At 41.8% G+C, this 13392-nt stretch overlaps 1 protein-coding gene across 3 annotated transcripts; it reads left to right on the plus strand.

Annotated features, from left to right (window-relative positions):
• Nucleotides 1–698: 698 nt before the first annotated feature.
• C1galt1c1 (C1GALT1 specific chaperone 1) lies at nt 699–5184 on the plus strand. Of its 3 annotated transcripts, XM_035450264.1 has the most exons (3): nt 699–938; nt 3290–3468; nt 3836–5184. In XM_035450264.1, the coding sequence occupies exons 2-3, from the start codon at nt 3420–3422 to the stop codon at nt 4795–4797; spliced, it is 1011 nt and encodes a 336-aa protein (XP_035306155.1). In that variant the 5' UTR covers nt 699–938; nt 3290–3419; the 3' UTR covers nt 4798–5184. The 3 variants fall into 3 exon arrangements, with proteins under 3 accessions (XP_035306155.1, XP_027289307.1, XP_035306156.1); XM_027433506.2 differs by lacking the exon at nt 3290–3468; XM_035450265.1 differs by lacking the exon at nt 3290–3468 and having other exon boundaries at nt 699–897.
• Nucleotides 5185–13392: the final 8208 nt, after the last annotated feature.

Below are 13392 nucleotides of genomic sequence, written 5' to 3' on the forward strand. Positions count from 1 at the left end.
ACGCTTCCTTTACACTTGAACTTTTGCTAGGGGAGTTATGTACGCTGACTGATAACCTGTGAGCCACTAGTGTGATCTTTTCCAAACATAACAAAGGAACCAAGGCATAGTGAAGCTGAAGTCACTTCTCCAGGAGATCATGGATTTGGATAAAGATTGGATAGCTTTGAGGCTTCAAACCCCACCACCCCAGTAACCAGAGCCAATTGTTTCTCTTCAAAGAGATTACTATTTCCATTTCTTTTCTTTTTTTCTTTTTGGATTTTCCCCCACAGGGTTTCTTTGTGTATCTTTGGCTGTCCTGGAACTCACGTTGTAGATCAGACTAGCCTTGAACTCACAGAGATCCACCTGCCTCTGCCTCCCGGGTGCTGGGATTAAAGGCGTGCGCCACCAGTGCCCTGCTTACTTTATTAATTAATTAATTAATTAATTTTTGCGATTACTTTTCCAATGATTTGCATTTTGGTTGCAAGCCACAAATCCTGGGAAGAACACCCTCTTGTCACTACAAGGGTACCAACACACACATTAGAATAGGTTAGAGAAATGATCCAGAAATCTGTAACAGGCAGACAGCACCTGACTCTCCTACTCTGGAAGTTTCCACGCCCAGTAGGCCGGCAAGGAGCAGAGTGTGGGCGGACCTAGCACACGCATGCCCTTCGGAGCCTCTCATTGGGTATAGTTGAGCGTGCGGGTTACGTCTGGTCTGAACCTCGGTGCAGGGCGGGCCGTTTCAGCGTCGCGGAGCTCGTTCCCCACCCCCGCTCTTTTCCTGCAGCTTCCTGTATCGCCCGATCTTTAATGAAACCAAAGAGAGGACACCGTCCCCGTCGAGAGCAGCCTGGTCGGGAGCGTAACTGAGTGGCCGGTGGACGAGAAAGGAAAGCCGCTGTAAGCCTGAGTTTTCCTGCCCTTGAGCCATTCTAGATGCGGTGAGTGCAAAGACCGCGGTCCCCACTCCAAGTGCAACACTAAGCGGCTGCTCCCCTCCCTCCTCTGGGAAAGGTCTGGGCCCTAGCCCATTCCCAGGATGCCCCACTCAGAATGCCCTGGCAGGTGCGATGGAAGGACCCCACGGGGGTGGTGAAGAGCACCCTTCCCAGAAGTGCTCCCTTGGCCCCTCAATGGGATTTTGAAATACTCAAGCCCGTCCCTGTACTCTGTCTCCATTTTGATCTCCACCCACTAACTCCTTAAAAAAAACTTTGTCTCAAAAACAAAGTTTCTTCCCTCACTGTGTGTGAAGTTTTAAATTCCCTTCTGCTCTGTAGAAAATACCCTAGCATGTGGATCGCTGGTGTTACATTTTTTTTATATTCCTCCACGGGGGGGAAATGTTAGGATAATTTGTGCAAATAGTTTTGTGTAAAATATGTAGACGTTTGGGTTTTAATAGTATTTTTGCTGCCAGGAGGAGTATCCCTGTCGGGAAAAATTCTGACACAAAATCAAGCGAAGGGTCTTGTCTGGATTGTTGTGTATTGGCCTAAAATAATGATTGCATTTATAACAATTAATATTAAGGTGCACCCAACAACACTGTTTTGAGGCATAGCTTTTCTGCTGTTTCTTCTTTCCTATGGGAGTTGTTTATTAACCAAGTTCTCTGGAGGAAAGTACCATCTTGCCTCTCTCCACCCATTTCCCCAAACACACTTAGAAATGTCACCTGCCCATCACACAGCTGTGTTTGTGGTGGAAGTCAAACTTCATTTCCTGTATAAGAAAACAGCAGGAGCCAGAAGTGGTGCCGCATTAACACCAGCACATGGGCAAATGAAGCCAGAGGCTCAGAAGTTGAAGACCAGCTGGAGTTCCATAGTGAGACTATTTCACAAACAAAAAAGAAGAAAACTCAATTTAGCATTGTGTCGAAATTTGGTGCAAGCATCAATTATGTTTAGTAGATCCACATTTCTCATTTATAGCTTACTTCTATCACTGATAGCCTCTGTGACTTGGGGTCAGTTACTTAACCTCCATTTCCCTATTTAAAAGAAATATGTGATTGGCATGAGGGGAGGGGGTCACAGAGCTGGGTATTCGGGCCAGATAAAGACAGGACAGGTAACCTGCTCTATCACTCTCCCTTTTTTTCTTTTCTTTTTATTTATTTATTTATTTTTTGGTTTTTCGAAACAGGGTTTCTCTATGGCCTTGGAGGCTGTCCTGGAACTAGCTCTTGTAACCAGGCTGGTCTCAAACTCACAGAGATCTGCCTGCCTCTGCCTCCCGAGTACTGGGATTAAAGGCATGCACCACCAACGCCCGGCTTCACTCTCCCTTTTTATTCTTCCTGAGCCAGGAATATGCAGAAGGCCAGCAGGCCCCAGTGGTCTCCTGTCTCCTACCCCACAGTACTGGGGATGCACATGGCTCCCTGCTTTGTCTAGCTTTTTATATGGGCACAAGGACTGCAACTCAGGTCCTCATGCTTGCATAGCAAGCTTTTATCCACTGAACCATCTCCCCAACCTCATAACTTTAAAAACAAAATTGACATATAACTGTACATTTTGTTGTTTTTTTTTTCAAGACAGGGTTTCTCTATATAGTTTTGGAGCCTGTCCTGGAACTCTGTTAAACTAGGCTGGCCTTGAACTCACAGAGATCCACTTGTCTCTGCCTTCCTGGTGCAGGGGTCAAAGGCGTGTGCCACCAGCACCCAACTAACTACATATTTTCTAAATGAGAGAAATGACGTTAGGTAGCTTCTAAAGTTCTTTTCAAACATGAGAGACAAAGTGGAAATCTAAGGAGCACAGTGGAACTTTGTGGAGTCACAGAGGAAATTGGGAAACGTTCAGCCTTTACTAACAAAAATGGAAACCTTATTTTCCACATGTTTTATTTACATTGGCATTTCTTTCAGTTTCTAATTGAAATTAAAAATGCAGGAGTTTTTCTCCCAGTGTACCTCCCCAAGGAAGAAAATTCCTTTTGAGGAGATAAAAATACTTGTTAATGTCCCCCAAATATACCTACCTTAACTTCTTTCTCCAAACAACTTTCCATTGTGGGCTTTTATTACATCAGTAGTTCGTGTACTGTATTGTAAGACACTTAGTCGAAGAATGATATTAACAACATGTGGTATTAACCACAAGAAATGTGATTTAGACTGTTTAAAATACCTTAGGACATTAGCCACCAGTTAAATAAAGCACTAGGTTGAAAAGAGAAATTTGAGAGGTGGTGGTGGTGGTGGTGGTGGTGTGGTGGTGGTGGTGGTGGTGGTGGTGGTGGTGGTGGTGGACGCCTTTAGTCCCAACATTTCACTCAGGAAGCAGAGGCAGAGAGGAACTCTGAGTTCAAGCCCATCCTGATCTCCAGAGCAAGTTCCAGGACAGCCAGGGATACACAGAGAAGCCCTGACTCGGAAAAGAAAAGAAAGAAGGAAAAGAGAAGTTTCAATGGAAATTGAGTATCTGTTCAACTTAAAGTCTTTTGTAATGGCCAGAGGTACTTCAAATCATAGTGCAAGTTTGTCACACAAATTTTTAGAGAATGATGGAAAAACAATCTCTATAACTTTGGTTTCTAGGCTAATGCTTTGATTTCCTCTTGGTTAAATAAATGATGATGTACAAACATTGCTCCCCCCCCCCACTGCAAATTGTACTCCATGGAGGAGTTTCTATAATGTTGCAGTTTCTACCTAATGGTGACCAAATGCCAGTGAAAGGATTGTAAGAGTACTTGTCACATATACTACTCACCTCATTTCAAGAATGTGGACCTGCTTTTAAACATTAAGAGCAAATCGTAATTATATAAGAAATAAGCAAATGAAACTATTAGACTGTTTGAAAAGTCTTTTTCTTTACAGGAAAAATGCTTTCAGAAAGCAGTTCATTTTTGAAAGGTGTGATGCTTGGAAGCATCTTCTATGCCTTGATCACTACGCTAGGCCACATTAGGATTGGGCACAGAAACAGGACACACCACCATGAGCATCACCACCTGCAAGCTCCTAACAAAGAAGATATCTCGAAAATCTCAGCGGCTGAGCGCATGGAGCTCAGTAAGAGCTTCCGGGTATACTGTATAGTTCTTGTAAAACCCAAAGATGTGAGTCTTTGGGCTGCAGTGAAGGAGACTTGGACCAAACACTGTGACAAAGCAGAGTTCTTCAGTTCTGAAAATGTTAAAGTGTTTGAGTCAATTAACGTGGACACTGATGACATGTGGTTGATGATGAGGAAAGCTTATAAATATGCCTTTGATAAATACAAAGAGCAGTACAACTGGTTCTTCCTTGCACGCCCCAGTACTTTTGCTGTGATTGAAAATCTAAAATATTTTTTGTTAAAAAAGGATCCATCGCAGCCTTTCTATCTAGGACACACTGTAAAATCTGGAGACCTTGAATATGTGAGTGTGGATGGAGGGATTGTCTTAAGCATAGAGTCAATGAAAAGACTCAACAGCCTTCTCAGTGTTCCGGAAAAGTGTCCTGAACAAGGTGGGATGATTTGGAAGATATCTGAAGATAAGCAGCTAGCAGTCTGCCTGAAATATGCTGGAGTATTTGCGGAAAATGCGGAAGACGCTGATAGAAAAGATGTATTTAATACCAAATCTGTTGGGCTTTTCATTAAAGAGGCCATGTCTAACCACCCGAACCAGGTAGTAGAAGGATGCTGTTCCAATATGGCTGTCACTTTTAATGGACTAACTCCTAATCAGATGCATGTGATGATGTATGGGGTGTACCGGCTTAGGGCCTTTGGACATGTTTTCAACGATGCGTTGGTTTTCTTACCTCCAAACGGTTCTGATAATGACTGACAAAAAGCAAGAGCATGCATTTGGTAACCACATTAAGACATGTTATGCTTTCTAATCGATAATGCATCTAACACAGTAGTGTGTTTCTTTTCCTTATCTGGTCACATTGAAGTCTACTTGTACATTTTCAAATGGAATGGTATTTTTTTCCCTTAAATCATTTGTGAGAAATTTTAATGTGTTAGAAATAAATGTTTTAAGAATAGCAATTTTGCAAATAATGTATTTATAAATATTATATTTATGTGATAAAGACCAAATTATAGACATTAAAATCTGTGATGTATCTTTGCCTATTGATTTTAAATGTTTAATGTATCTTTTTAGATTTCAAATATATGCAAATGAGGTATCTAGTGAATTTGTGATTAAAATGATACTTTTAGCCTTGTGTTTCCTTTACTTTTCTGTGGGGGCAGGGTCTTACTGTGTAGTACAGGCTGGCCTAGAACTGGCAGTTCTCCCTAGCCTCGTGAGTGCCAGTATTAATGGTGTGTGCCACTATGCCCAGTTGTTTCCTTTACTTGGGATGTAGATTTGTACTCTAAGCCACATCAATGCCAATTGATTTGCTCTCCTATAATATACAACAAAGCAATTAAGGAAGTGTTCATTACTACTATTAAGACTTCAATTCTAGCCTCAAGAGATCATGCAAATTATTTACATAGGTTAAGTAATATTCCTGAAAGTAATTAAGTGGCATTCCTGAGCATTTACACTTTCCATTAACTCTATACTTCAGCATTCAGATCATGCATTTGAAATGGTGGCTATGAAAATTGTAATGTTTCACAGCTGGGCGTTGCTGGTGCACACCTTTAATCCCAGCACTCGGGAGGCAGAGGCAGGCAGATCTCTGTGAGTTTGAGACCAGCCTGGTCTACAAGAGCTAGTTCTAGGACAGTCTCCAAAGCCACAGCGGAAACCCTGTCTCAAAAAACCAAAGAAAGAAAGAAAGTTGTAATGTTTGACTAGTTTGCCCCTTAAGCTCTTGAGCTGAAGCTTAGATTAAATGTATGACCTGTGGTTTATTCATGCCTGCAGGACAGTGAGTTCTGTGCCGATCTCCTTTGAAAGAAAACTTGGTTTTGCTCATATGGCTAATTCACTTACCTAAGTTAAATGTGGGGTTTTGTTGTTTTGGTTTTTGTTACTTGTGCAAGTTCGGGGATTTTTTCCCCAGATTTGTGATTGTATCACATATTTTGTTTTGTTTTGTTTCCACTTGGCATGGGTAGGCACTAACCTCACCATCCATGTTAGATTACCATATTATTTGCTTAATTTCAAATGACTACCTAAAATGCCTATCCTTTGTGGATACCGGTATTCCTGTCCTCCTATAAGTGTAGTTAAGTTTCCAGTACCCATATTGGGTGTCTGACAACTACCTGTAACTTGGAGTCAACACCATCCTCTGACCTTTGCAGACACCTGCACACACATGACAACAGAAACACATAAAACATAATTTCTCGACTATGGAAGGCCTCACCCTCCCTGGGGAGCAGAAAGGTTATATGAAAGGTAGGATTTAGTTGAGGGGGTGGTAGGGGAGGGAGCGGGAACTGGGATTGACATGTAAAACAATCTTGTTTCTAATTCAAATAAAAAAATGGAAAAAAAACATAATTCTATTTTTATTGTATTGCCTTGCCAGTACCAGCATATTTAAAAATTTCCAGCTTTGGGCTAGAGAGTTATTTCAGCCATTAAAAGTTAGGCTCAAAACCAAAAATATAACATTTTCATCTTTAATTACATTAGCCTATCAAAATACTGAAATTGCCAGGCCCCAGTACTCAGGAGGCAGAGGCAGGGGGATCACTGAGTTCCAGGACAGCCTAGTGTAGGTAGTGAGTTCCAGGACAGCCAGGGCTTATCACAAAAACAAACAAACAAAAATACTGGACTAAATGTCAGTGAACACATCCTTTTGACTTCCCAGTCAATATATGACAAGGTAAACATGCTTGGGTTTTTACACGTTATTGCATATAAAATGTTTCCAATAATATGTAGACTCAATGAAATTATGTATATCCAGGCTTGTAGATAAACAGTGGTTCACTAAAAGGAAAATTGTGACACTGTGGTTATAGATACAGATATACTTTACATACATGTCATTTCACCTTAGTTGTAAAAATACACATTTAGTAGCTAGAAGCTAGACCTAGCCACACTCTGGAATTAGGGAGTGAGTTGAGGAAAAATAGAGGTCCAATGCAAATTGATGATGAATGTGAATGAATATCCTTTATATATGGCTAATGGGTAACTTAACAGATACATAGGTTTAGACAACTATCAGAAAACTTAGCCACCACTAAGATGTAAATGAGAAAAAAACTTCTCTTTTTTTTCAAGACTGGGTCTTTCTGTGTAGGCCTGGCTTTCCTGGAATTCACTCTGTAGATCAGGCTGGTCTTGAACTGAAGAGACCTGCCTGCCTCTGCTGAGATCAAAGGTGTGCACCACCATTGACTGGCTTGTAGATGTCTTCTAAAAATTGAATTTGTATTTACTTTTTTGTTTGTCTTAAGTAGATACTGGAGCCTAATTTAGCAGACCCCAGGCCATTTCCTTTCATGAGCTGAATCCTCCTAAAAAATGAAAACATTACGCCTGGCATTAGTGGCACATGCCTTTAATCCCAGCACTCGGGAGGCAGAGGCAGGTGGGTCTCTGTGAGTTCGAGACCAGCCTGGTCTCCAGAGCGAGTGCCAGGACAGCCTCCAAAGCTACACAGAGAAACCCTGTCTTAAAAAACCCAAGGGAAAAAATGAAAATATTATGTGTAGAATAAAAAGGAAATTATACTCTGGCTTTTTCTTTTTGATGTGGCAAAAAATAAGTTACTGTGTATCAAATCTGGCTTATAAAACCAAGAGGTTTTTAGGGGGGAGGGCAGAAGAGGATGTCATATCCTCTGGAACTGGAGTTCCAGGCAGTTGTGAGCCACCTGATGTGGGTGCTAGGAACTGAACTCAGGTCCTGGTTTTCAAAAAGAACAGTACATGCTCTTAAACTCTGAGCCATCTCTCCAGCCCATTTGGGGAGTATGAATGTTTTTATCACACTTGTGTGTGTGGATGCACGGCACTTGGCACGGCACATGTGTGGAGGTCAGTTCTCTCCTTCTGCCCCGTGAGTTCCTGGGATCATGCTCAAGTCTTCAAGCTTGGCAGCAAGCACCTTTGGCCACCGAAACATCTCTTCACCAGCCTTGCTTGGGTTTTTTGCTGTTGTTTAGTTTTTAAACACAGACTTTCTTTAGCCCAAGCTGATTTCAGATTCAAGGGTCTCGTCCTGCCCCTACTCCCAAGTATTGAAATTATAGACATGATTTAATACATGCCTGGCTTTTTACAGGAATTTTTTGTTGAGAGTCTAAAATAATGGGAATATATCTTTGTAATTTGCTCTTCACCCTCCCAGTACACTTCCTCATGCCACCAGCCTGGTTTTGCTCCTTCATCCCTCAAATAGCCCCCTTCTGCTTTCATGACACACACAATCAAAATTCCAGATATGAGAAAAATGTATGATATTTTTGCCATCCCCCAACCTACTGTTGTTGCACCTACCCCTCCCTTAAGATTCCCTTGATCCACATAGTCTCTAGCAGAAAATAGCTTCCTTTTAGCCTAGGAACAGTTTTTTAAAGTTTACCTACTTTCCCCCAGCAAATTTTAAAATTAATGTATCAGGGTTTAATTGCTCAAACCTAAAATCCCAGCTGAACAGTGGGGGCAGGAAGCACTCATGTTAGAACCCAGCCTTTATGAAATTCTGTCTCAAAAAAGTAATAATCGTGGGCTAGAAAGACGACTTAGTGGTTAAAGGTACTTGCCACCAAGCCTGATGATATGAGTTCGATTCCCAGGACCCACATAGTAGAAGAGAACTGGCTCTGACAAAAAAAAATTTCTTAATCTCTACAGGCAGATAAAAAAAAGGAAAATAAATATTAAAAATCAGCCAAGTGTGGTGGTGTAATCCTTTAATCCCAGCACATAGGAGACAGGGCAGACAGATATTTGTGAGTTTGGGGCCAGCCTCAAGTTCCAGGACAGTCAGGGGTATATAGTGGGACCCTACCTAAAAAAATAACAAAAAAATCATATTCAACATGCATCATCATGAAAAAATTAAATATAATAGAACATTTAATGGGTGGTGGGAAATTACTTGTTTGGAAAATAAAACAATGTATATCTGGGAGTCTTCCATAACTTGAGTATCATTGTGGCATCTTTACAAATTTTTCCTTTTACATGCCCAGCATTTTTGAGCTGAATGCTAGGCCTGGTGTCTCCTGGAATGCAAAAAGAGCACAAAGTCTGTCAATTTGTGTAAGGTTTGCATGACCTGTAAAGCAAACCACTGTTACATTGTATAACACTGTCCTCAGCATGTCATGGCCATTTCCCCTCTTGAACTCTTAGCAGCTGGCGTTACCCTCAGGAGACCCAAACACAATTTGGTTCATTAATTCTATCGTAAGGGGAGGGTCTCATGAGGTTCTCACCTGTTCCTAAATATATACAGGCAGTTAGTAGTTGCATACGGGGGGGGGGGGCAGCTCACAAGGCACCCACTCTTCTGTGAAAATATGTAGGTAGTTACCAGTTGCTGAGATCAAGTGGGACTCAGGAGGACCATATCCTCAAGGAGAGAGACAGTTAACAGTTGCTGGAAGAGACCGGGGCCTCACCCCTCCCACAAGATGGGTAGTTCACAATTGCTGAGCTTGGGACTCAGGAGCTCCCTACCCCACCAAGGATACACAGGCAGCTAATAGTTGCAGAGAATGGGGTTCAGGCAGACACCCCTCCACTGCCAAGGATAGACAGACAGTTACAAGTTGATGAGGAGAGAACCAGGTGTCCCCAGTCCTCCCAGAAAATAGGCAGTCAGTTGTTTAACCAGGTATAAATTGCCCATGCTCCTGTAAATACCTCCCATTAAGCTCATTGGTCACCGTGCTAGACAGGATTGAAATCTCTTCTTTGGTCTGTAGTTTTGGTACCTTATATGAGGGAAATAGGTATCTATTCATCACCCTAGCAAAAGTCACATAAAAATTAGAATATGGTGGTCCCTTTGCCTTAAAAATCCTGGATTTTGAGAGGTAATTATTTCTTTAAATTCACATACTATCCGTGTGTGTGTGTGTGTGTGTGTGTGTGTGTGTGTGTGTGTGTGTGTGTGTGTCTGTATCTGTGTATCTCTGTGTGTGTCTGTGTGTGTGGTGTGTCTGTGTGTTTGTGTGTCTGTGTGGTGTGTGCGTGTGTCTGTGTGTGTCTGTGTGTGGTTTCGTGAGTCTGTATGTGTGAGTCTGTGTGTGTATGTGTGTGAGTCTGTGTGTGTATGTGTGTGAGTCCGTGTGTGTATGTGTGTGTGTCTGTGTGTGAGTCTGTGTGTGGTGTGTGTGTGTGTGTGTGTGTGTGTGTGTGTGTGTGTGTGTGCCCACACAAGAATAGCCATGCCATTTATGCCATTGCATTATTACTTTGGCAAAAGTTCTGGCAGAAAAAGGACTTAAAGGTTTGGGGCTTTTGGTTTTGTTTTATGAATTCTTGGGATGGGACAGGAGAGATGACTCAGTGGTTAAGAGCACTGACTGCTCTTGCAGAGGATCCAGGTTCAGTTCCCACACACACATGGTGGCTCACAAACAGCTGTAACTCCAGTTCCAGGGAATGCAATACCCTCTTCTGGCCTCTACAGGTGCCAGGCATACATGTGGCAAATGGACATACATGCAGGCAAAACAACCATACACATAAAATATTTTTTTTTAATTCTTGGATCTGATAAGATATATCACCTAGGTACTCTGCTTACTAAATAAACAAGAACTGTCAAAACATGAGTTGAGTACTACCTGAGAAAGAGGGGATAAGTTGACTGGCCTAACAAAGATCTTTGAATATTGGTACTGATCATTTTTCTCCCTGTATTTATATAAAGTATATGGGAGGAAGCCTTAAGAAATAGTGCCTTTTCATGAGCCCATTGCTGACCATACATTAAATATGAGCACCACATATACAGTTTTTTATTTTTTGTTTGAATTAGAAACAAGATTGTTTCACATGTCAATCCCAGTTCCCTCTCCCTCTCGTCCTTCCCTACCACCACCCCCAACTAAAACCCTACCTATCCCATATCCTTTCTGCTCCCCAGGGAGGGTGAGGCCTTCCATAGGGTGTCATCAGAGTCTATTGTATCCTTTGGGATAGGGCCTAGGCCCAGCCCCATGTGTCTTGGCTCAGGGAGTATCCCTCTATGTGGAATGGGCTCCCAAAGTCCACACCTATGCTAGGGATAAGTACTGAACTACTACAGGAGGTCCCGTAGATTTCCGAGGTTTCCTCACTGAAACGCACATTGCTGGCGTCTGGTTCAGTCCCATGCTGGTACCCCAGCTATCAGTCTGGGGACCAGTTTAAAGATTTCAGTAACCACATTAAAGAGTAAAAAGACATAGGTAAAATTACTTTTCAGTAATATTTTATTTAACCCAGTATATCTGAAGTACTGTCATTTCAGCATGTAATCTACAGGAATAATTACATAGTTAACATCATTCTTTTTTAGTTGAGTCTTTGAAATGCAGTATGTATTTGATAGTAATAACACATAACAATTCATTTACCACATTAACAGTGCTCAGTTGCAACATATGGCTAGTGACCACCATACTGCATGGCGGAGGGCTACACAGTTCTAGAAATGTGCCAGACAGTTTTAAAATGTGAATGGGAGAAAACACCCAAAAGTCCTGTTTGGGGTTGTGTTGAATGAAATGGAAACTGGAACCTGACTTTTAGTAGGCTCCAGGCCATCACATTGCATGAGTTCAGTCAGGGGTCCATCACCTTCAAAATGAAATTATTGTATTTGAAGCAAAACATCAATTAGACATCTCAACTTTCCCCCTTATACAAATGAATCCAAACTACTCATTAACTTTAATCATCATTAATATCTTCTCCCAACTATCTTCAAAGCAATTATTAGGTCTGTCTTTGCATGTTGCACTTGTCTAATTGCCATGTTTTTTAAAAGACAGTCTGTGCATGGTGCAGTCAGTGCTCTAGCCTCAAAGATCCTCCACCTCAGCCCCCTGAGTGTTGGAATTACTCCCATATAACTAGCTATTCCCTTGTATCATTAAGGATCCAGCAAAAGCCCCTAATCGCCACAACCTTTACATGGACATAAATCACCTGGCTTCAAGGTGACTGAGTAGTAGCAACAGCTCAGCTCTCAGAACTGAGCTCAGTTTCAATGGGTTCTCCTAGTGCATCCTGCCATTGTAAGATTGTGTAAGCACTCCCCACACCCCATATGAACACTACCCCCTGTTAACCCGGTGTGAAACAGAAGATTACCAATGTACACTTCCCTCTCATGACCCACAAAGAGGATTCAACTGTGGGCCAAGATTAACATTTATGGAGTGTCATGGGAAAGTTTTCCGGCTTTGCAGCTGGGTACTTAGATTCAGATTCCATTCCTGCCATTTAGTAGCTATGCATCTTCAGGTAATTTAAATCACCCATTAGTGTCCCCATTTGTAAAAAACTTAAAAGCTGCTCCCACAGAACCATAAAAAATGAATGAAAATATATGAGAAGAGTTTGTGCATGGTGGACACGTGGGGAATGCTATCTGTTTTGTTTCCCTTTTCCTCTTCCTGCCTCTGCTTCCCAAGTGCTGGGATTAAAGGCGTGCACCACCAACACCTGGCTCTCTTGTACTCTTTTGAAAGCAATAAAGTAGTATATGAAAAAATACCTTCCAGTCATGTTTTGAAAGCTATTTAGTAGATGATGTCTTAGATGTAGCTATTACTATGCTTAATGAAGCTGTTTTAAATCTGTATTTGGCTGGGCAGTGGTGGCACAAGCCTTTAATCCCAACACTTGGGAGGCACAGACAGGTGTATCTCTGAGTTTGAGGCCAACCTGATCTATAGAGTGAGTTCCAGGACAGGCTCCAACCTACAGACAAACCTTGTCTCAAAAAAAAAAAATCTGTATTCAAATATTTTTTTAAAACATAATATTCTCTTTTTTGTATAGTGTGTTTGTAGTGTATGTGTATAGTGTGAGTATTGTGTGCGTGTGTGTGTGTGTGTGTGTGTGTGTGTGTGTGTGTGTGTGTGTGTGTGGCGATGGTTCAGCACTTAACAAACTTACTGCTCTTCCAGGGGACTTGAGTTTGGCTCCTGGGATACACATGGGGAGGTTCAAAATCACCTGTAACTCCGGCTCCGGGGAGTCTGACAATAAAAACATAATATTCTTTTTACATTTATTTTTATTTTATGTTCATTGGTGTTTGGCCTGCATGCATGTCTGTGTGAGGGTGTCAGAAGCCATGGAACCTGAGTTATAGACAGGTGTGAGCTGCCATGTGGGTGCTGGGAATTGAACCCAGGCCCTCTGGAAGAACAGACAGTGCTCTCAACCTCTGAGCCATCTCTCCAGCCCCCAAAATTCAGTTTTTTAAAATTGAATTTTAAGTCTAAATGCTTATACAAGAAAATAAAAAAAAAAACTTTAGGGACTAGGG

The sequence above is a fragment of the Cricetulus griseus genome, chromosome X (assembly GCF_003668045.3).
Source record: "Cricetulus griseus strain 17A/GY chromosome X, alternate assembly CriGri-PICRH-1.0, whole genome shotgun sequence".
NCBI lineage: Eukaryota > Metazoa > Chordata > Mammalia > Rodentia > Cricetidae > Cricetulus > Cricetulus griseus.